This window comes from Camelus dromedarius, chromosome 2, assembly GCF_036321535.1.
Source record: "Camelus dromedarius isolate mCamDro1 chromosome 2, mCamDro1.pat, whole genome shotgun sequence".
Classification (NCBI taxonomy): domain Eukaryota; kingdom Metazoa; phylum Chordata; class Mammalia; order Artiodactyla; family Camelidae; genus Camelus; species Camelus dromedarius.
In genome coordinates, this window is record NC_087437.1 from 16,920,983 (window position 1) to 16,943,457 (window position 22,475).

A 22,475-nucleotide genomic window follows, 5' to 3' on the forward strand; every position below is an offset into this window, starting at 1 on the left:
ACTTCTTGTGGATTTGAATTACCATCTGGTGTTTTCTTTCACCCTGAAGGACATCCTGAGCTCGTGTGGGCAACAGTAGCAGCCTTAGTTATGAATGCCATTGACTCCTACTGTTCTTATCTCATAGTTAGCAGTTTTTCATTAATAAACACTCTGCAATTTGTTAATGTTTGATCCAGTTTCAGAGCCCTGAAATGTTTGTTTTTGACAGTTTAGTCCAACTTTATAGTTGTTTTTGAAGAGAGTATTTTCTGAACTCTTTACTCTGTCATAGCTGGAAGCCTACCCCTCCACCTTGATTTTTTTTTGCAAAATGTGGACAATTTTTTTCAACTTTTAAAAATAATTGTGTTAAAATACACATAAAACTTACGAAAACATTCTTCAATGTATAGTTCAGTGGTGTTGAATACATTCATAATTTTATGTGCCTTATCACCATTATCCATCCCCATAACTTTTTGTCTTGCAAAACTGAAACTCTATACCCATTACAAAATTACTCCGTGTTATCACCTCCCCAACCCCTAGTAACCGCCTTTCTACTTTGTCTCTATAATTTTGATCAAACACCTCACGTAAGTAAAATTGTACAATATTTGTGGTTTTGTGACTGGCTTATTTCACTTAGGATAACTGTTACCGAGTCCAAACTCGTTCTGCTCACCACACGACAGGCCAGTAAATTGGGAGACAAGGTGTTGGGGCAAGGAATAGCGACTTTATTTGGAAAGCTGGCAGACCGAGAGGATGGCAGACAAATGTCTTGGAGAACCATCCTTCCCCAGTCAGAATACAGGCTCCTTTCATACAAAAAACGGGGGTGTGGGGGTGTGGTTGGTTATTGCAAACTTCTCGGTGTAGGAATTCTTTGTTCCTGCAGCTGTCCACGTGGGCCAGGTCATGGTGCTCCTGCAAAGCCTCCAACAAAAATGTTATTCTGTATTCTGCAACTTTTTATCTTTATGGGAGTGCATAGCTAGCAAGACTAAGCCTAGAAAACAGGGCACAGTGGTTAAAGCTAAAGGAACAGATTTAATATAGAGTCAGATTTGTTCTTTTCTATTACATAACATCTCAAGTTTCATCTGTGTTGTAGCATGTGACAGGATTTCCTTCCTTTTTAAGGCTGAGTAATATTCCATTGTGTGTACATACCACATTTTGTTTATCCATTCATCTTTTGAGGGGCATTTGGGATGAGTCCACTTTTTGGCCATTGTGAGTAATGATGCCATGAATGTGGATTACAGATTATCTCCCTGAGACCCTGTTTTCCATTCTTTTTGGTATATCACCAGAAGTAGAATTTCTGGATCATGTGATAATTCTATTTTTAAATTTTTGAGGACCCACCATGCTGTTTTCGATAGTGGCTGTACCATTTTACAGTTCTATCAATAGTGTACACGGGTTCCAATTTCTCCACATCGTCACCAACACTACTTGTTTTCTGTTTTTTTGATAGTAGCCATCCTAATGTGTATGATGTGGTATCTCAGTCTGGTTTTGATTTGCATTTCCCTAATGTAAGTAATGTTGACCTGTAGGGTGAGGCTGCCTACCTCTCTAACTGCACTTCTGATCAGAATCAGCAGCTGGACCTCAGAGCATAGATCCCTGATACTTGGGGGGCCAGTTCCTTTTTACCTACCTTTGTGTAAGCTGCTCTAGGAACACTTGCACAGCTGCATGCCTGGTGGCTGAGGGTAGGGAGTGGCTAGGGGTAGCTACTATGATGCTGAGAGCTGAAATTGAAATTAACCACAAGTTGCCGTCCAAATCTTTCCCCTGGAAGTTGCAAGCCCTTGGGAGGCTCCAGAGTTCCAAAAAGTTACATCAGACAGTGCAATTTTTGTCCAGGTGGGGAGACAGATGCCTGGTGCTTCCTACTGTGCCGTCTTCTCAGAATCCTCTCTGGAGATGCCCCTTTGTACTGTCCTGAACTATGTCCTGTGAATTATAGAAATTGGGCTTAGAGCCAGGACAGGGACATACTTCTCTTAAGCTGATGGGGCTCAGGGGAGAACAAAAGCTAGGGGTTGGGCAAGGAGTCATTGAGCTTTTTTCTTGCCTGGGCCCTCCTGCCCCCTGGGATATCTTATTTTTCCCAGAAAGTGGCCTGAGGCTTGGCCCTTCACAACACCATTGTCTCTGTGGAGCCTTTCTAGCTCCTGATACCTCCCTTTTGCCCATTGGGCCCTGTCTAGGGTGGGCAGACATTGAAGACTAGAGTAAAGTAGCACTTGCCTCTTAGCCCTGCCTTATAACTATTGGGGACCCTCTGTGGAGGGTGTGAAGGGGCGCCAAGTGGAGGTCATGGCTTCAGGATAAGTGTTGGCCCTGTACGTTCTGCCTGAGGTTTTCATGAATCCTTCCAGCCACCTTTGTGCAGACAGGGGTCCTGGCCTGAGGTGTGTTTGGAGCTTGGGTAAGAGTGGTAGAATTCTGAGTTCATGTCTTGGTCAGGGAGCTTTCAGGAAACTATTGCCTTGCCAAGGAGAGGAGAGGTTATTTGCCCCAGAAAGTAATATACCAGCCATCCCACCAGTAATGGGGAGAAATTGCATATATAATTCTGAAAGAAAGAAACTGTACAGATTAGGTCTCTTGCCTCTAGGATAGAATTTCTGTGACTGAAAGCCAAATGTACTTTTATTGTTGCCTCTGTCTTTCTGCAGATAATGCCTTGAACACCTCTGTAACCAGATGCCTTTGCCTTTCTCTTTTGGCAGAGGAATGTGACGGCATCCGGAGTCATCCCTCAGATTTCTCTGATCATGGGCCCATGTGCTGGTGGGGCTGTCTACTCCCCGGCCCTAACAGACTTCACGTTCATGGTCAAGGTAAGAAAGAAGGACCTGGTTCTCCTGACCTTTGAGTGTTGTGCAGTACCTCACCTGTAATAACAATAATTCCTGACCCAGATCTGGCTTGTTATCTGTACTCTCTTTGGCTTTCATTGTGGTGATGATAAGGTCTTGATGGAGAGAATGTTTGCATGCAGTCTGTAGCTCGGGGTGGGGCAGGGCAGGGAGTGGTGCTCAGTGGGAGAATGTGCTTGTGTACTTCACTAGTGGTTGATTTTACTTGTTGATCTGAATTGCAAATGAGTTTCAGGTAATCAGAGGATTCTATTCTCTGCCCAGACAGATGATTGTTTACTACTGAATCCTATTCAAAAAGTTTCTCATGGAAAGTTTTTCTGTAATCTGCTTTATTGGGAAGTTATTTCTTATTCCCATCTTTATTTCTTCGCTGTTTGCCATTTTATTACATTTTGCCTATGATGGTGATGATAAATCTGATCTCCAACTTTACTATGAGAGGTACATATCTTTATTACATGATGTAGATGGAATGACATTTTAAAAATTATTTTTAAATGAAGCCTGTTTTAAATTATACATGGGTAATCACCCTTAACCTGATTAAAAAAAAAATCAGGAGGAGGATATAGCTCAAGTTGTGGGGTGCATGCTCAGCATACATGAGGTGCTGGGTTCAATCCCCGGTACCGGCTCCAAAAATAAATAAACCTAATTACTTCCCCCCTCAAAAAAAAAAAAAAAGCTGAAAAAAAAAAGAAAAAAAAATTTTACAAATCAGTCTTTTAAAAAAATTTTTTAAAAATATTGATTTATCATCATATTATTTAATTATTTTATTTTGGCAGGGGATGGGGAGGTAATCAGGTGTTTATTTTTCAAGGAGTTACTGGGGGTTGAACCCAGGATCTCATGCATGCTAAGCATGTGCTCGACCACTTGAGCTACACCCACCCCCAGAAAAATCAATGTTTTCCTCTTAAAATATTTTTAGCAATAATGAGCAATAAGTGTCAAGACAGATTAGGGGGCTAAAAGGAGAGAGTCATCCAATATCAAAATGGTGTACATAGAAGTATAAAGAGGAAACATTTTTCTCAAGGGTAGTTTGGCAGAAGGAACTAAAATTTAGCAAAATGCTTACCCCTTGACTCAACTATTCTATTCTTAGTGACAGATTGAAAGCAACCTAAATGTTCAATGTTCAGTTTAGGATGGACTTTAAAAATAAAGGTGACCACATCTCTTAACTTCCTGCACAAAGCAGAATTCCTTGAACTTTTGCCCACTAAATCTGTATATGCCATACCCACCTGGTGCTACCCCAGTTGTCTTCCTGCCTGGTAAGAACGGAGGTGTGGGATCAATTCCTCTGGCTAAGGCCATCCTTTCTTCCTCTCCCTACAGACGTGCTGGAATTTATTCTAAACTATTTTTTCTTATTTTAAAAACATTTCCCCAGTCTTATTGAGAAATAATTGACATGTAACATGATGTAAGTTTAAAGGGTATATGTTGTTTGATTCTCACATTTTGCACAATGGTTAACCCCAGTAGCATTAGTTAGCTAATAACACCTCCATCACCTCACATAATTACCATCTCTTTTTTGTGGTGAGAACATTTAAGATCTGCTCACTTAGCAGTTTTCAAGTGTATAATACAATATTGTTAACTGTAATCACCATACTATACTTTAGATCCCCAGAACTTATTCATCTTATAACTGGAAGTTTATATCTTTTAACCAACATCTCTCTATTTTCCCCTTGCCTGCCCCATCCCGCCCCCACCCCAGTCCTTGGTGATTACCATTCTTTTTCTATGAGTTCAACTTTTTTAGATTCCACATATAAGTGAGATTGTACAGTATTTGTCTCTTTCTGTCTGACTTATCTTCCTTAGCACATGCTAAGTGAAATGCCCTGCAGGTCCATTCATGTCACACGTGGCAGCATTTCCTTCTTTCTCATGGCTAAATAATATTCCTCTGTGTGTGTCTGTGTGTATGTCTATATTACATTTTCTTTATCACTGTGGATATCCAGTGGATAATCCTGTGTGTATATGTGTGTGTCACATTTTCTTTATCTCCTCATCCATTGATGGACACTTAGGTTGTTTTCATATCTTGGCTATTGTGAGTAATGCAGTGAACATGGGAGTGCAGATACCGCTTTGAGGTCCTGATTTTATTTCCCTTGTATATATACCCAGAAGTGGAATCCCACTGGATGGTAGTTCTATTTTTAATTTTTTGAGGAACCTGTATACTGTTTTCCACAGTGGCTGTATCAATTTACATTCCTACCAACGGTGCACAAGTGTTCCCTTTTCTCCACATCCTCACTAACACTTGTTTCTTTTTGATAACAGCCATTCTGACAGGTGTGAGGCTAAAAACCTCACTGTGGTTCTGATTTGCATTTCCCTGATGATGAGTGATGTTGAGCATCTTTTCATGTACCATGTGTGTGTTTTCTTTGGAACTATGTCTATTGAGATCCCCTGCCTGCTTTTTAATCAGATTTTTTTTGATACTGAGTTGTGTGAGTTCTCTATGTATTTTGGATATTAACCCCTTATCAGATACAGGATTTGCAGATATTTTCTCCCATTCAGTAAGTTGCCTTTTCATTTTATTGATTGTTTCTTTTGCTGTGCCGAAGCTTTTTAGTTTGATGTAGCTCCACTTATTAATTTTTCCTTTATTTCTTGTGCTTTTGGTGTCATCCATAAAATTATTGCCAAGACCAGTGTCAGGGAGTGTTTCCCATATGTTTGTTTCTAGAAGTTTACAGTTTCAGGTCTTTAAGTCTTTAATCCATTTTGAGTTAATTTCTGTGAGTAGTATAAGATATGGGTCCAATTTCATTTTTCTGCATGCAGTTATCTAGTTTTCCCACTGCCATATATCAAAGAGATTATCTTTTCCCCATTGAGTGTTCTTGGCTCCTTTGTCAAATGAGTTGATTGTATACGTGAGAGTTTGTTTCTGGGCTCTTGACTCTGTTCTGTTGGTCTGTGTTTCTCTTTTTATGCCATGACATATTTTTTTTAAGTATCATTTTTATTATGGATAAAACAATAGGCAAATATCATTTTAGGTCTGTTGTACAAATGTAATTTACTCATCAGTTTATTCATCCAAATACAGTCAGTACTAGAAAACCATAGATCTCCTTAAGGAGAAAAAAAGGATTCAGGAATGAAGGCAGGCTGAGAGTGTGTGTGTGTGTGCGCGTGCGTGCATGTGCATGTGTGTGTGAGACAGGGGATACGAGCACAGAACACATAATTCTTTTACAGAACTCTCCAATCTAGTAAGTCATTCCTCCTCCCACAGAATGGAAAGAGACACTATATTGTTTCTTTATGTAAGAAAATACCAGGAATGTGGGAATGTGTTTCACCCTACAAATAGTCATAGTTAACATATATTGAGCCCTTACTATAAATCAAACACTGTTCTGTAATGTGTTCAGGTATCTTGCCCAACTTTTGTTTTTCCTTTGTTTTATAAAGGGGAGGTTTATTTATTTATTTATATTTGGAGGAAGTACTGGAGATTGAACCCAGGACCTTATATATGCTAAACATGTTCTCTACCACTTGAGCTGGACTCTCCCCCCTTGCCCAACTTTTAAATCCCTCACTATGATTCTGTATTCCCCTCTGTAATCTACTCACAGCATGCCATATTGTTTTGGTCACTGTAGCCTTGTAGTAGTGTTTGAGATAAGACAGTGTGGTGCCTCCAGTGTTATTCTTTTTTCTCAGTATTGCTTTGGTTCTTCTGGGTCTTTCATGGTTCCATACAGATTTTAGATTTTTTCCCCCTACCTCTGTCAAAAATGCCATTGGAGTTTTGGTAGGAGTTGCATTGAATCTATAGATGGCTTTGGGTAGTATGGACATTTTAACAATATTTTTATCCATGAACTTGGGGTCTTTTCCCAGTTACCTGTGTCTTCTTCAGTGTCTTTCATCCAAGTCCTGTAGTTCTCAGAGTACAGATATTTCACCTCCTTGGTTAAATTTATACCTAAGTATTTTATTATGTTTGATGCTGTTGTGAGTGGGCTGGGGCTTTAAATTTATTTTGTAATTTTGTATATAGTGTATAGAAATGCAACTGATTTCTATATGTTGACTTTTTGTATGCTTGCTCTTTTAATTCTCTGTTTTCTTCATAATTCCATCTTACACTTGAAGAACTTTAATATATGCATATTGGCCCCACCTTCTCTTTCTTGTCTTCTGCAGCTAATCATTAAGCCTTAACTGTTCTACATCTTAAATACTCTGTGTGTTTAATGAGAGTGCAAAAAAAAATGCTAACAGATTCTTTTTTGAAAGACTAGACAAGGTAAGTATGAAGTTCATATTAGGGGAGAAACTGCTATGTAAGAATAGACATTTCATGAAGGAAGTGCAACGAGGAATTAGCCCTGCCAGATGAGAAAATATGTTATAAAGCTAAAATAACTAAAACTATTTGTTCACTTTGTAAATAAGTAGACCAGGGGAATAGAACAGAATTGAGAAGTAGATCTAAATATACTTAGATAATTAATTTATGATGAAAAGAATATTGTTCTATTTAGGGTCAATGATAACATCACTTTCTTGTATCTAAGATACCAGTGATTATTGTACACTAAATCCAGTTGGCATTTCTCAGTCCTTATCTTACTTGACCTTCTAGCAACATTTGACCTATGTTAATCACTTCTTTTTCTTTGAAACATGAGGGTACTATATTCTCTTGGTTTTCTTCTGGCAATTCTCTCATTCCTCTAGTGAGCATATCCTATCTTAAGACATTAAACATCCATCTCTGTATATGTTGACAACTCTCAAACCTGTTTCTTTAGGATGGAACAGTCTCCTGAACACCAGGATTAAACGTTCAGTTCCCTATCAACATTTCCACTTGGACTTTTTTTTTAATTGAAGTACTGTCAGTTACAATGAGTCCATTTCTGGTGTACAGCACAATGACCCAGTCATGCATATACATACATACATTCATTTTCATATTTCCAGTTGGACATGAATGGGTTTCTCTGACTTAATAGATTTTATCTCTAACGAGCCCCTCTCAAGCCCCTCTCAAAGTGCTCCTTATAACCTTCCCCATCTCAATCAATGGCAAGACCAGCCGTCCAGTGGCTCAGGTCAAAGACACTGACACTATTTTGACTCATGTTTTTCTGTTCTGTTCCAAGTTTAATCAGTCAGAAATCATGTTGCTCTACTTTAGGATATAATCTAAAATATAATCAAATTGCTGCCTACTTCTTATTGCTTACGCTGCTATTACTCCCAAGTACCCCACCTGTATTATTGCAGGGTCCTTCTAACTGGTCTTTCTGCACCTGTCTCTGCCTGCTTTCCCAGTTAAACATTTTAAACATTTAAAATTTAATATAATGCATACTCAGGGAAGAACATAAAATATGTAAAGTTTAGTGGTTATTATAATGTACAAATGCATGTAAATAACACCCAGATCAAGAAATGGCCCTCCTGGAGCCCTGCCACCATTACCCTTCCTTCCTAATCACTGTTGTGTCCATCCATCCTGCCTAGAATTATTTATTATCTCAACTTTTATGGTAGCTTTAAAATTTGCTTTGCTTTATAGTTTAAAATTTTAACTATGCCTCAATAAACAGTGTGGTTAATGTTAATGACCTTTAATGTTAAGTGAAATCATATAATATGCATTTTGTGTGTGTGCATGGCTATGACTCATGTTTTTAAGATTTATCCTTGTTCTTTTGTAAATGTAGTTCATTTTAATAGCTGTGTAGTAAATTATTTTAATATCCTCATCCTTTCTACAGATACTTGTGTTGACAGATATTTGTGTTTCAAGATTTTGACATTGCAAATGATGCTGTTATAAGCATTCTTACACATGTATCTGGGTGCATACATGTTGGAGTTTCTCAAGGTGGGGCAATGTTAAGTCATAGGATATACATATCCTTAGCTTTTCTAGCTAATGCCTGTTTACTGAAGAAGTTGCAGCAATTTACATTTCTGCTAGTAGTATGTGAAAATTTCACTTGTTCTCCATCCTTGCCAGCATTTTTATTAACATAATTTAATTATGCCAGTTTGCATGTGGTGTGATCTCTCATTGTTTAATATTACATTTCCATGCCTTTTCATGTTTCTTTTGTGGCATGCCTGTTCATCTTTTTTGCCCATTTTAAATTGAGGTTTTTGTTTTTTTCTTACTAATTTTTAGGAGTTTTTGTGTATTCTGGATATAAGTTCTATATCAACCATATATGTCGCACCTGTCTTCTCCCATTCTGTGACTTGCATTTTTTCCTCTCAATACTATCCTTTGAGCAGAGTTTTAAAAAAATCTTTTTATTTTGAAATTTCAAATTTATAGAATTATTTTTTGGGGGGCAGTAGGTAATTAGATTTATTTATTTACTTATTTTTAGAGGAGGTACTGGGGATTGAACCCAGGACCTTGTACATGCTAGGCATGCATTCTATCACTTGAGCTATACCCTCCCCCCTTAGAATTCTTAACTGAGAGTGGGTTATATATATTATGTCCCTTTACCCCTTTAATACTTCAGTATATAATTCTTAAGAACTAGGATGTTTTCTTACATAACCAGTTTTAAAATTCCAGTTTAACACTGTTACAGTGTTTTTACAAAAATTGTACAATATACATAGGAAATGGTTAAAATGGTAAATTTTAAGTTATAGTTCTGTGGCCTTAGGTGCATTCACATTTTTGTGCAGCCATCACCACCATCCATCTTCAGAACTTTTTCATCTACCCTAGTTGAGGCTCTGTACTCATTAAACACTAGTTTTCCATTCCCTACTCCCGGCCCCTTTCAGTCTCAATGAATTTGTGGGCTCATACAATATTTGTCCATTTGTGACTGACTTATTTTAGTCAGCATAGTGTCTTTAAGTTTCATCCATATGATAGCATGCCAAATTGCCTTCCTTTTTAAGGCTAGCTAATACTCCTTTGTATGTAATTCTACATTTTGTTTATCCATGCATATGCCAATGAACACTTGAGTTGTTTCCACCTTTTGGCTATTGTGACTTAACGCTGTAATAAACATTGGTGTTACACATACCTGTTTGAATCCCTGTTTTCTGTTCTTTTGAGCATACACCTTAGAGTAGAGTTTCTGGATAATATGGTAATTCTGTTTTAGTTTTTGAGGAAACATCATACTATTTTCCACAGTGACTGCACCATTTTACATTTCCACCAGCAGTACATAAGGGTTCTAATTTCTCTACATCCACACCAGGACTTGTTTATGTTTTGATAATAGCTATCTTAGTGCATGTGAAGTGGTATCTCGTTGTGGTTTTCATTTATATTTCCCAAATGATTAGTGGTGGTGAGCCTCTTTTCATATTATTTGCTATTGATTTTTTTTTTTTTGAGACATGTCTATACAGATCTTCTGTCCATTTTTTGATTGAATATTTTTGTTGTTACTGAGTTGTAAGAGTTCTTCATATATTCTGATATTAACAATTTAAACCACTTAACAGATATATATGATTTGAAAATATTTTCTCCCATTCTGTGGGCTGCCTTTTCCTTCTGTTAGTGTTTTTTGTTTTGCACAGATTTTAATTTTGATGAAGTCTAGTTTATCGACTTTTGTTGTCTCAGCTTTTATTGTCATACCCAAGAAATCTTGCCAGATCCAGTGGCACAGGACTTTTCCCCTCAGTGTCACAAGACTTTTACCCTAAGTTTTCTTTTAAGTTTTAGTTTTAACTTGCTCTTATGTTTAGACCTTTGATCCATTTTGAGTTAATTTTGTATTTGATATAACCTAAGTCCCAACTTCATGTTTCTGCATGTGGATATCCAGTTTTCCAAGCACCATTTGTTGAAAAGACAGTTCTTTCCCCACTGAATGTTCTAGGTGTCATTGTTGAAAACCATTTGACCAGCAATGGGAGGGTTTACTGCTGGGTTCTCTATTCTGTTCCATCGGTCTATATATCTGTCTTTATGCCAGTACCAGACTTTTAATTTCTGTAGCTTTGTAGTAGGTGTTGAAATCAGGAGTGTGAGACCTCCACTTTGTTTTTTTTCAAAAATTGTTTTGGCTGTACAGTTTCTTGAGATTCCACATCAATTTTAGGATGGATTTTTCTATTTCTGCAAAAAAGTGTCATGGGGATTTTGATAGGGGTGAAATTGAATCTGTATATTGCTTCTGGTAGTTTGACATCTTAATAGTATTGAGTCATTCAATCCATGAATAGGGGTGTCTTTCCATTTATTTATGTCTTCTTTAATTTCTTTCAGCAATGTTTTATAATTTTTATTGTGCAAGTTTCTTTGCCTTTTTGGCTAAGTTATTCCTAAGTACTTTATTCTTTTAGAAGCTAGTGTAAATGAAATTGTTTTTGTAACTTCCTTTTCAGATTGTTCATTCTTAGTGTACATAAATAAAAACTGATTTTGGTGTGTTAATTTTATATCTTGCAACTTAATTTGTTTGTTTTAGCTTGGGTGTGTGTGTAATCTTCAGGGTTTTCTACATATAAAATCCATGTCATCTGCAAACAGTTTACTTCTTCCTTTCTGAAATGGATACCTTTTTCTTTTTCTTGACTAATTGCTTTAGCTAGGATTTCCAGTACTGTGTTGACTAGAAGTGGAGAAAACGGGCATCCTTGCCTTGTAGCTCATCTTAGAGGAAAAGCTTCCAGTCTTTCACCACTGACTATAATGTTAGCTGTAGGTTTTTCATTTATGGCCTTAATCATGTTAAAGTAGTTTCTTCCTAGTTTTCTGAGTCTTTTTATAATGAAGTGGTGTTGAATTTTGTCAGATGCTTTTTCTGCATTAATTGAGATGACCATGTAATTTTTCCCCCTTTGTTCTTTTAATGTGGCATATTACATTAATATTTGTGTACTGAAGCATTCTTGCATTTAAGGAAAAATATTCCTCTTGGTTTTTCCTTTTAAAATGCTAGGCCTGCTAGTATTTTGTTGAGTATTTTTGCATCAGTATTTATATGAGATATTGATCTGTAGTTCTCTGGCCTCGGTATTAAGGTAATGCTGGGTCTCATAGAATGAATTAGGAGGTATTCCCTCCTCTTCAGTTTTTGTACTGGACACAACCTAAAAGACCATCAGCAGGTGACAGTTAAATAAATTGGGATACATATTTTACTATACCGATGTGGAATGATCTTCAAGACGTTTTAGAAGTGTGTGTAGGACACTGTGCTGGAGTGAAAATAAGAGGGGAAAAATATATATGAATGCTCATATTTGCATGGATGACTTTGTGAGGGGAGAGAAACTGACAGTGGTTGCCTTTGGGGGAGGGAAATTGGAGGCCTGGAAATAAGGGCTGGCATGTAGACTTACTTTCTATTGTATGCCCCTATTCTGTTTAAAATTTTTACAATATGTTTTTATTATCTTTACGTTAGAAGCTTAAAATTAAAAGCCTCTCATCCTCTCAAAACACCAAAGCATTGATTTATCATTGTCTCCAAATGGCTTCACTTAAAGCAGCTGGTTAATTTTAGGCAAGCTTCATACCATTACAGTGCCCTAGTGTCCTCATCTATAGATGGGGTGATAACAGTACCTCAGCTTTAATGACGCAATCCCATTCAGTGCTTAGAAAAATTCTTGGTCCACAGCAGGCTCTGAATAAGGACCACCTGTTAGGTGAAATGTTAGTCACGCCTCAGGTCATATCGCTGAGAAAGAACCAGGCAGCAAAGATTTTTTTAATAGACAGTGAGGCAGGGAAAACTTGGGTCTTGAGTTTGGGTAGGCTTCTGTGAGCTGCGTCTAACCTGGTTTCCCACCACATCACTACCTTCTCCGCATTTGTTATCTTGGCTCTGTGAACTCTGAGGCTCCGTTGAGTTCTGGTGCTCAGAGGTCGAACCTTCTGGAATTCTCTGGTTTCAGGACACCTCCTACTTGTTCATCACTGGCCCTGATGTTGTGAAGTCTGTCACCAATGAGGACGTTACTCAGGAGGAGCTTGGTGGTGCCAAGACCCACACCACCATGTCAGGTGAGAGGCCTAGGGCTCACCTTACTGTTGTCAGACACTGAGAAGAGGCATTGCCAGAGATGAAGCTGACAGCATGTTAAAAATGTCACTTAACTGACAGAATTTGAGAATGTGGTAGTATGGTGTATTGACTACAGATATAGTAATAAAGGTGGATTTATATCTCAAACTCGTTCAATAACAGGTTACTATTAATGCTTTGGTAGTCTTTGAAATTTCTGAGCTAATTAGAATGATGGTTTTAAGAATTATGATTTATATATGTAAAGTTGAACTTTAAAAAAAAGTTGCATTTTATTGTGACTTTCTTTTACTCCAAAGTTGGGGTATGTCTTAGAGTAGATGGCATTTTACCAACCACCATTAGTCAGGTACAGTTGTGACGTGTAGGCCCACGTGTTCACAAACCTGGTCATAGCTTTTCATCTCTATGAGGTTTGTGTCACACATGCTGAGTTCAGCATGTGTAAAAATTATTCTGTGCTTTGACATCAACACAGAAAGATCCTGTTTATACAGAGAGGCATGGAATTGGGAGCAGGGTCTGAATCTGATGTTAGTGAAGATACTTATTGTTGGAATCATGATTGGAATTCCATATTTTCTTGGAAAAAGATCACAAGTTGTGAAAGGATTGCCTACCACACGGCAAGCAGCGTAACTGAAGACAGAAGGAATTGCCTCTTTGACAGATTTCAAAGCAGCGAGAGGCTGGTGTGACATTTGTGCACCACGTTGTACTGTGGTTAAGGCATTGGGCCATCTTTTAATTATCAGCGTTTCTTTCTTAGTGCACATCTAATCGAGGTCTTAACATCAGTGAAGTCTTACATTTGATGAGATACGGTTTTTTTTAAGACAAAGTCAGAGCTCTCGATCCCCTGCCCACAGAATTTGGTCCTCTCCCATCGTGGGTTGGGGTCAACCTTGACACACTCCTTCCCCTCACCCGCCAGCTCTGTTCAGCGCTCCCTCCAGCACAGCTTGTCATGACGCTCTCATCTCAGGGCGGAATTGGCAGCAGCTTTTTTTTTCTTTTCTTACTGGAGTATAGAATAATGTTGAGTCTTGATGGCATCTTAGATTTGATGAAATATGCTTTTTTTTTTCCCCTGATTTCAATCATATTACATGTTTGTGGGAAACAATTTAGAAAATACAGGAGTAAAAATCACTAGGAGTTCTAGCACTCACAGATAGTCACCAACACGTTTTGTTTATCTGCAGCCTTTTCATGCAGATGGCTGTGCGTATGCATACATATACTCAAAGGCAGGGGCATAATATGCTTTTGTGGCCTGTTTTCACTTGACAACTTAGAAGTAATGAACCACTGTTCGTCGTAATGTTACATTTTCTGCACCGTAATTTTAGTTTTATAGGCAGCATTTGGCGTTCTTTCTGAATCAGAGGCTCTTTGATGGGCCATGTCTGATGTACTTAGCTCTGTATCCCCAGAGCAAGACCCGAAAGATGCTCTATGTACATACCTAAATATTTATTTTTTGGTAACAGCTTTATTGAGATACATAATTCACATACTATATACGTGAAATACCCATTTAAAGTATACAAGTCAGTGGTTTTAATATATTCAGTGTTATTTAATTATCACTACCATCACCTTTAAAACATTTTCATCACTCCAAAAAGAAATCCTATACCCTTTAATATTTGCTCCCTATTTTGCCCCCAAATACTCTAGCTCTAGGCTGTCACTAATCTACTTTGTTTCAGTGGATTTGTCTTCTGGATATATATGGAATGGACATAAATGGACACATACAATATGTGGTCTTTTGCAACAGGTTTCTTTTACTTAGCATAATATTTTTAAGGTTACGGTATGTTTTCCTGTTGCAGCAAGAATCAGTACATCGTTCCTTTTTACTGCTCGATAATACTTCAGTGTATGGATATACCTCATTTTGTTTATTGATAATTTAATAAGCGTTTGAATTGTTTCCACTTTTTGGGTGTCATGAATATGCTGCTATAAACATTCATGTACAAGTTTTTGTCTGGGCATGTGTTTCCGTGTCCCTTGAGTATATACCTCGGAGTAGAATTTCTGGGTCAAATGATAACTATTTGAGGAACTGCCATGCTGTCCTCCAAAGTCTCTACCAATTTATAAATATTTCTTTTTTTATATTTTTAATTGAAGTATAGTCAGTTTATAATATTGTGTCAATTTCTTGTGTACAGCACTTCAGTCATAGGAACATACATATGTTCATTTTCACCATAAGTTACTATAAGCTATTGGATGTAGTTCCCTGTGCTATACAGTAGGAAGTTGTTGTTTATCTATTTTATGTATATTAGTATCTGCAAATCTAGAACTCCCAGTTTATCCCTTGCCACCCCCTTTCCCGCCTGTGACCATAAGTTTGTTTTATGTCTGTGAGTCTAGATATTTCTTGAAAGAATTTCTGTCATGTTGAACATGCTTTTTATTTATCCAGCAAATACTCATTGAGTACCTATGAGTCAAGTATTGTTCTGCTTGCTAGGAGTACATTTGTGAAGAAAAGGTCTCTGCCTGCATGAGACTTGTATTCTAGCGGAGAAGATAGACAATAAACCGTGTAACTGAGGACATTATATAGTATGTTAAGGTAATCGGTGCTGTGGAAAAAGAACAGGGTAAAAGGGCTGGGATTATGGCAGTTCTAAGTAGGGTGGTGAGGGCGGGCCTCACTGTGAGGGTACCTGTTGAGCAGCTTTGCAGGTGTGAACTGCAGGGCCGCGTAGGAGAGGGAGTGGGCTCTGCAGAGGCCCTGAGGAAGGGGAGCAGCCCTGCCCGGTGCAGGGAGGGTGGCTCAGTAGCGACATGAGTGATCTGACTTGAAAAGCTCCCTTTGGCTGTTGTGTGCAGAAGAGACTCTGGGCGCAGCGGTAGAAGCAGGGAGTCTGGAGGGTGAACCTGAGAGGGTTTCTGGCCGCACTTTCATGTCCGTGGCCTTGTTTAGCTGCTCCGTGGTTTCCGAGTGTTCCTGAGGAAGGATGGCTTGAGTCCTCTCTGGGGCCACGTGGTTCCCTTCCCTCCTTCCCTTCCACTGTTGCTGACGGTGACCATGACACGTGCCGGCATTGTTCTCCTTTTTATTGTCTAGCTTTATTGAGAGAGAATGGACACTAACCAGGCGTTGCTCTTGACGCGGGGCTGCAGTGGTGAGGCGGGCCTGGTCTCCACCCTGTTGGAGCGGACATTCTCGGGGAGATGTCAGGCAGTAAACAGGGAAGTCGGTGCTGCAGGGAAACATGTGACAGGAACTTCCACATGGCCCAGGGGTGGGAAGTGGGGGGAAGGTTGTGTTCTGGAGGGGACCAGGGAAAGCCTCTCTGAGTAGGTGACATTAGGGCAAATATGTGAGCAAAGCTGGGAGTGACCCTTGCAGAGGTCTGGGTACAGAGCAGAGGGAACAGGCTTCATGAGCTGAGGATCAGCCTGAAGGTGGGTGGTGTGGCCTCCTGTCCTCAGCGGAGGGTGGGGACGACAGGGCTGTCAGCGCAGACTGCTGCAGATGTCCCTGAAAGTGCAGGTGGGCAGGAAGCTGCGTCTCTGGGCTGACAGGTGCCCTGGCCCACTGTAGCCTCTCTGTCTTCTCAGGTGTGGCCCACAGAGCTTTTGAAAATGACATTGATGCCTTGTGCAATCTCCGGGAGTTCTTCAACTACCTGCCTCTCAGCAGTCAGGACCCGGCTCCCATCCGTGAGTGCCATGATCCCAGGTGAGTAGCAGGCGGAGCTCCTTCCTCTGCTTTTGCAGGTTGGCTGGTCCTTCTCTGGCCCATCTGCCCTGTGGGTGCCTTGGAGTAGACTGTGGAGTGGAATCAGGTGTAGGCATGGTGGGTGGCATGTCTGGCACAGGATCCCAGAGAGATTTTAATTTTATTTACTTTTTTCTTCTCTGTAATAACTGATAAGTAGCTTGGGAGTAGAAAGTGGCCAAAAAAATTATTTCTAAGAGTTTTGATTTGTCCAGAATTGAGATAGATTTTTTTTTTTTTGCCTTTACATGAAAGAAATTAACATGAAATGGTGCAGAGAGGGTGCTCTTTAGGACATGCACGCCTGCTTGTGACCAGAATCCGGGGCAGTCCTCCAAAGGGTGTGTTGCTGGCCACCTGATGGAGACCTTCTCTCCTTCTTGCTGTTCGGGCCTCTGGCTGATGTCGGGGGCACCAGACAGTAAACCAGAAGCCCAGCTGGGGAACCATTGCTCCAGACCTCTGGCTGCTTTCTTCTCCATTTTGTTGCCTCTCTGATTTTGAAGCACTCATTTGGCCTGGGATGAAGCCGTTTTCTGACGGTGTCCTGTTGGGTGGACCTGGACTCCTAACTGTGGGGCTGGGTCTGTGCCAGGGATGCTCTGAAGAGTTCTGTCCCCAGGGCCCCTCGCTCTCTGCCTCTGCCTCACTTCTCGGGATACAGCCAGTATAGTCGTGAAAGGGGGGATGGTCACCAGGCCCAGAAGCAGGGGGCACAGTCTCCTATTCCGAGCACCTGTATTATTTGAGGTTCTTGAAAGGTTTAGGACATCATTTGAAGGTGTTATGGCCCAGGGACCCAGACCCAGACATGTCTGAAAAGCCTGCTTTGGCCTGGCTATACCGCCTCTCCACTCAATCCCAGGAAGCAATATGCATATGTATAAATAGCAAATGAAAAGTAAGGGAGGACTTTGTTATCGGGCAGGACTGTGCCCAGTACCCCGGTGCAGAGCTCTCTGGGAAGTTGGGTTTGATGGGGCAATGTCTTGTTCTCTGCAGTGTCCTTTAGTGCCCCACACAGTAGGGGGTATTTGGAGAGGAAAATGAAGGAATCACATTCAGAGGAATAAGCTCTTTTTTTCCCCTCTCTAAATGATCTGGGTTAGTATCAAGCTCAGGTTCATTTTGATATGGGGGTAACAAATGATTGTATCTTTGGGGACCGCTTCGCAAGCCCAGCAGGGACAGAATCAGTCCAGCCTCCATGATGTGTCTCCCCCATTTCCTCTCCCTCCCCCACCCACAGAAGGCAGCCGCCTCTTCCATGTTGATTATATCTGCTTCTTTTTCTATCTAAAGTGACCGTCTGGTTCCTGAGCTTGATACAATTGTCCCTTTGGAATCTACCAAAGCTTACGACATGGTGGACATCGTACACTCTGTAAGTGCCACACCTGTCTGTCTTGTCTGTGTTAGCTCAGCCATGTCCTTGGTCACTGGGCTTTGACTTGGTGAGGAAGTGCTGGACCCACAGGCCTTAACATTGGGCAGCACAGGCTGAGCATGGGGTGGGCACAGGACCAGGGGCCGCTAAGTAGTGTGTTCCGGGAAGAGCTGGTGACCGTGGCCACCCTGCTGGCCCGGATGGACTTAAGGGAGGAGGAGCCAGTTGGCCCAGCAGAGCTGAGAGGTCTTGAGAAGGGGCCATGTCTCCAGAGGTTGGAGTTGAGGCCGGGATGACTCTTAATGTACCTCTGGAGCCTCATGCTCAGAGGGCACCGGGCACTGTGTCTCTCCAGAGGAAGGAGAATGCACAAGGTATCCCATGACAGGGTCGACGGGTGTATGTGTAGGTCTCGGGAGGACAGGAACCATGTGCACCTTTTTCTTGGTGTAGCACAAGAGGAAAATGTTGGGGCAAACTGGGGACATCAGTCAGTGGCCGTTGTCTCCCTCACACTTCCATATGCACACGGTGCTCTCAGCTGTCCTTGCTTAACTGGACCCAGATGGCTCTGTGGGCACAGCCCCTCCCGGAGCCCCGGCTCTCCCAGTGACCCGTTCCTTCCCCTGTACTGTAGGAGCCAGCGTGAGCCGGCAGCCACAGCTGGACTTGCTCCTCCTCGTTGCTGGGATCTGTAGCCTATTGAGCACCATTTGGTCACCCTTCTACCGGCATGCCTGTCTCTGACCCTCGCCTTCCATACTCTGTCCACCCGCACAGTTGTCCCTGTCCCTCTCTCGTTCCCTCTGCTCCTGGACTCTCCAGTCCTCAGTGCCCAATGCTGTTTTAATGATTGAGTTTATGGTGTGCTTTCACATCTGGTAGAGAGTTCCTCTTGATTATTCTTTTTTTTTGAGTTTTCTTGCCCAGACTTCTTTATTTTTCCATTTGAACTTTAGAAATTAGTTTGTCTTGTTTTAGGGTGGAAGAAGGGGTGGAAGTAGGGAATCCTTCTGCTATTTTTATTGGGATCCTGATAAAGTTATGCACTAACTGGGAAAATTGACATTCTTATGAATCTGAAAGAATCTAGAAACATAGTTTGTATATTTATTTCTTAAAGTGTGCTTCCCCCACCTTGATTGTTTTAAATATTTCTTTATATAGGTGTCTATGTTTCTTGTTTATTCCCAAATATTCTTTTCTATTGTAAATGGGGTCTTTTCTATCTTTGAACTGGGTTTTTAGGTATTTATGAAAGCTTTGATTCTGTTTATCAATTTTATATACTGTTACCTTTTAAGTTCTCTTGTTATTTATAGTAGTTTTTCACTGTTAATTCTTTTGGGTTTTTCAAGTATACTAGTATATTGTCTATATAAATAGTTTTATCTTTTTCTTTCCAGTTATCATCATTTCTTTCTCTTGTCCAGGGGCACTGTCTGTACCTCCATATTTTATCAAAGGCAATAAATAAAGGTTACGATAATGGGCATCTTTGTCTTTTTCTTAACTTTAGAGAGACTGACTGCCATTAGTGTTCCCTAATTTTATATAATTTTTTCATGTTAAGAGAGCCATCACTTTTTGTTGTTGTCTGCTTGTTTTTTTAAAGTCAGGGATAGGTATTGAATATTGTTAAATGCCCTTTCAGCATTTATGGAGATGATCATATGATTTTTCTTAGATCTGTTTATAAATATACCTTGCTACTTGTTATATTTTATGAATATTTTGTTTTGAATTTTTTGCATCAATATTATATGATGTTAGCTGTCTTTTGAGGGGGAGGGGTGGTATTTTCAAATTAGGTTTTGATGTCAGTGTTCTTACATTATGTGTTAGTTTGCTAAGACTGGCATAACAGAACACCACACACTGAATTGCTTAAACAAAAATTAACTTTCTCATGGTTCCGGAGGCTAGAAGTCCAAGATTGAGGTGCCAGCAGGGTTGGTGTCTGGTGAGGCCTCTTCCTGGTTTGCAGATGGCTGCCTTTGCTGTGTCCTGATGTGACCTTTCTTCTCTGTGCACAAGGAAATAGAGATCTTGTTGTCTCTTCCTCTTAGAAGGATACCAGTCCTTTTAGATTACAGCCCCAACCGTATGACCTTATTTACTTTATCTGCTTAAAGGCCCTGTCTCCAAATATAATCACATTGGGGGTTAGGCTTCAGTGTATGAATTTTGGGGGGGGGGTAGAGCTTACATAGTTCAGTTCATAAAGTGCCATAGTAAGAATATGCAAATTTTCTCTTTTTCTGTGCTCTGGAACAACTCACATAATGTTGGGGGTGGAAAACAGAAATACCGTTGGGTATCTGCTCTTTAGAGATGTAGAAATTCTCATGTGAAATTGTGACGGCCTAGTGCTGTTTTTGTAAGGGAAGAGTGGCTTTTTGGTAATTTCCTCTGTTCTTTAATGTTAATGTCTCTAAACTTTATCTTTGCTGGGGTCAGTTTTGGTAAAGTATATATATTTTGTTCTATGAATTACCTATTTCTTCCAGATTTTTAATGTACCTGCATAGGGTTATGCAGGGTTATATAGTCTGAGATTAGCAAAATCTATTCCAGTGGTTTTCTTCTCTAATATTTTTTGTTTTATGTTTCCTTAGTTACCTAGTAGTTGAAACACTTTACTGATGTATTTTAGAGAGTCTGCTTTTTGGTTTCACTTTTTTAAAGCTATATATTTCTGCTTTTACGTTGATTAATTCTTTTTCTGCTTTCTTTCAGTTAATCATCATTTTTCCCCCCTCTCAAACTTTTGAGCTAGAAATTTAAGAAATGTGTTTTCTTTCATTTTTGAGATCATATTTAAGTCCATTGTGGAGAACATAGCCAAACAGTTGCATCTAAAATATTATTTAATATTTTACTGGAGATATTAACAATGCAGTTAGACAAGAAGAAGATCAGTTAGAGGCAAAAAGCCTTGGAAAAGTTAACTTGTGCTTATAGATGACATAATATGCTAAAAATGCTAGAGAATGTGTGGTAAGACTGAAACAATAAACGGAACGGATATAAAATTAGCAGAAATAGTCATCATATGCACAAACAGTAACTAATTGTGTTAGTATAAAAATTCCTCTTACACAGCAATAAAGATAAAATATTTAGTAGTAAATCTATAGGGCAAGTTTTAAAACTTCTGAAAAACATGAAAATAAACTTTGAATAAATGCAGAGATACCCCTTATTCCTGGCTACTGGGTTAACATAAAAATATCAAAAGAAAAGCTGTGGTCATAATCTATATTTAAGCATGCTATAGTGAAAGCAGTGTGGTCTTGGCATGTAAATAGATCGGTGGAATAGAACAGAAAAGTCAGAAGTTGATTCAGTACATACAGAATTCGGGTATATACAATAAAGGTATTATCTCAGATTTCAGGGGCAAAGATTAGCTTTTTAGGAAGTGGTGCTGGACAACTGAATAGCCAGTTAGGAAAATATAAAATTATATTTCTACTTTATACCATATACAAAAATAAACTACAAATAAGCTAGAGAACTAAATATAATAAGTGAATCCATATAAGTACTAGAAGAAATTGTAGGTAAATTTCTCTAACCTTAGGAGGTTTCAAAATCCAGTTTCAGTTTAAAAATTGATAAATTTGACTATGTAAACACTTAAAAATTCCACTCTGCATAGCAAAAAAGACGAAGTTAAAAGACAACCAAAAACTGAGAGAAAATATTTGCAATATATATTGCAACTTAAGGACCAATATCCTTAATGTGTAAAGAACTTTTTAAAAAATTGAGGGACTAAAGACTAAAATTGACAGAAAAGCAGGTGAAAAACATTGTTATTTATAATTGCAAAATATTCTGGACAATCTGAATGTAAGTGTCAAAATAATGTAAACACGTAGGAGATGGTTGAATAAACTTTGGTGCAGCCATACAATAGAGTACTATGCAGGAGGGAAAAAGAGTGAGGAGAAGCTCTATGAACTGACATGGGAGTGATTCCCAGGGTTTATTACTAAGTGAAGAAACTCAGAGGGCAGGAGAGTATCTATAGTTTGTTTCTGTCCATCTATGGTGGAAGGAGAATTAATAAGCTATAAATCTACCTGCTTGTTTCTGCAACACACACACAAAAGATAAGTCAGAAAATGGTGACAATAATGGGGTGGGTGAAGGGGGTGGGGAGTGACACTATTAAACTATATTAATGTTTATATATTAAAATAATAAAATCAAGACTGGGGGTAAGCCTTTGAAATAGAAACAAATGAACTTGACTGTTTCAAATGAATAACTTGGACATAGTATTTGACTACTTACATTTATTCTAATGATAGAAATAGTTATAAAGAAATGCTGAATTTAATTAGTTTTTTTTTTTGAACTTATATGGGTCAGCAATTCTGAACCATTTC

At 39.4% G+C, this 22,475-nt stretch overlaps 1 protein-coding gene across 1 annotated transcript in view; it reads left to right on the top strand.

Annotated features, from left to right (window-relative positions):
• PCCB (propionyl-CoA carboxylase subunit beta) overlaps window positions 1–22,475 on the top strand; it is a 52,710-nt gene that overhangs the window by 13,282 nt on the left and 16,953 nt on the right. Inside the window, exons 6-9 of the mRNA XM_010975516.3 lie at window positions 2,736–2,846; window positions 12,804–12,912; window positions 16,529–16,649; window positions 17,991–18,072. Coding sequence (XP_010973818.1) covers window positions 2,736–2,846; window positions 12,804–12,912; window positions 16,529–16,649; window positions 17,991–18,072 — 423 coding nt within the window. The remainder of the gene's footprint in view (window positions 1–2,735; window positions 2,847–12,803; window positions 12,913–16,528; window positions 16,650–17,990; window positions 18,073–22,475) is intronic.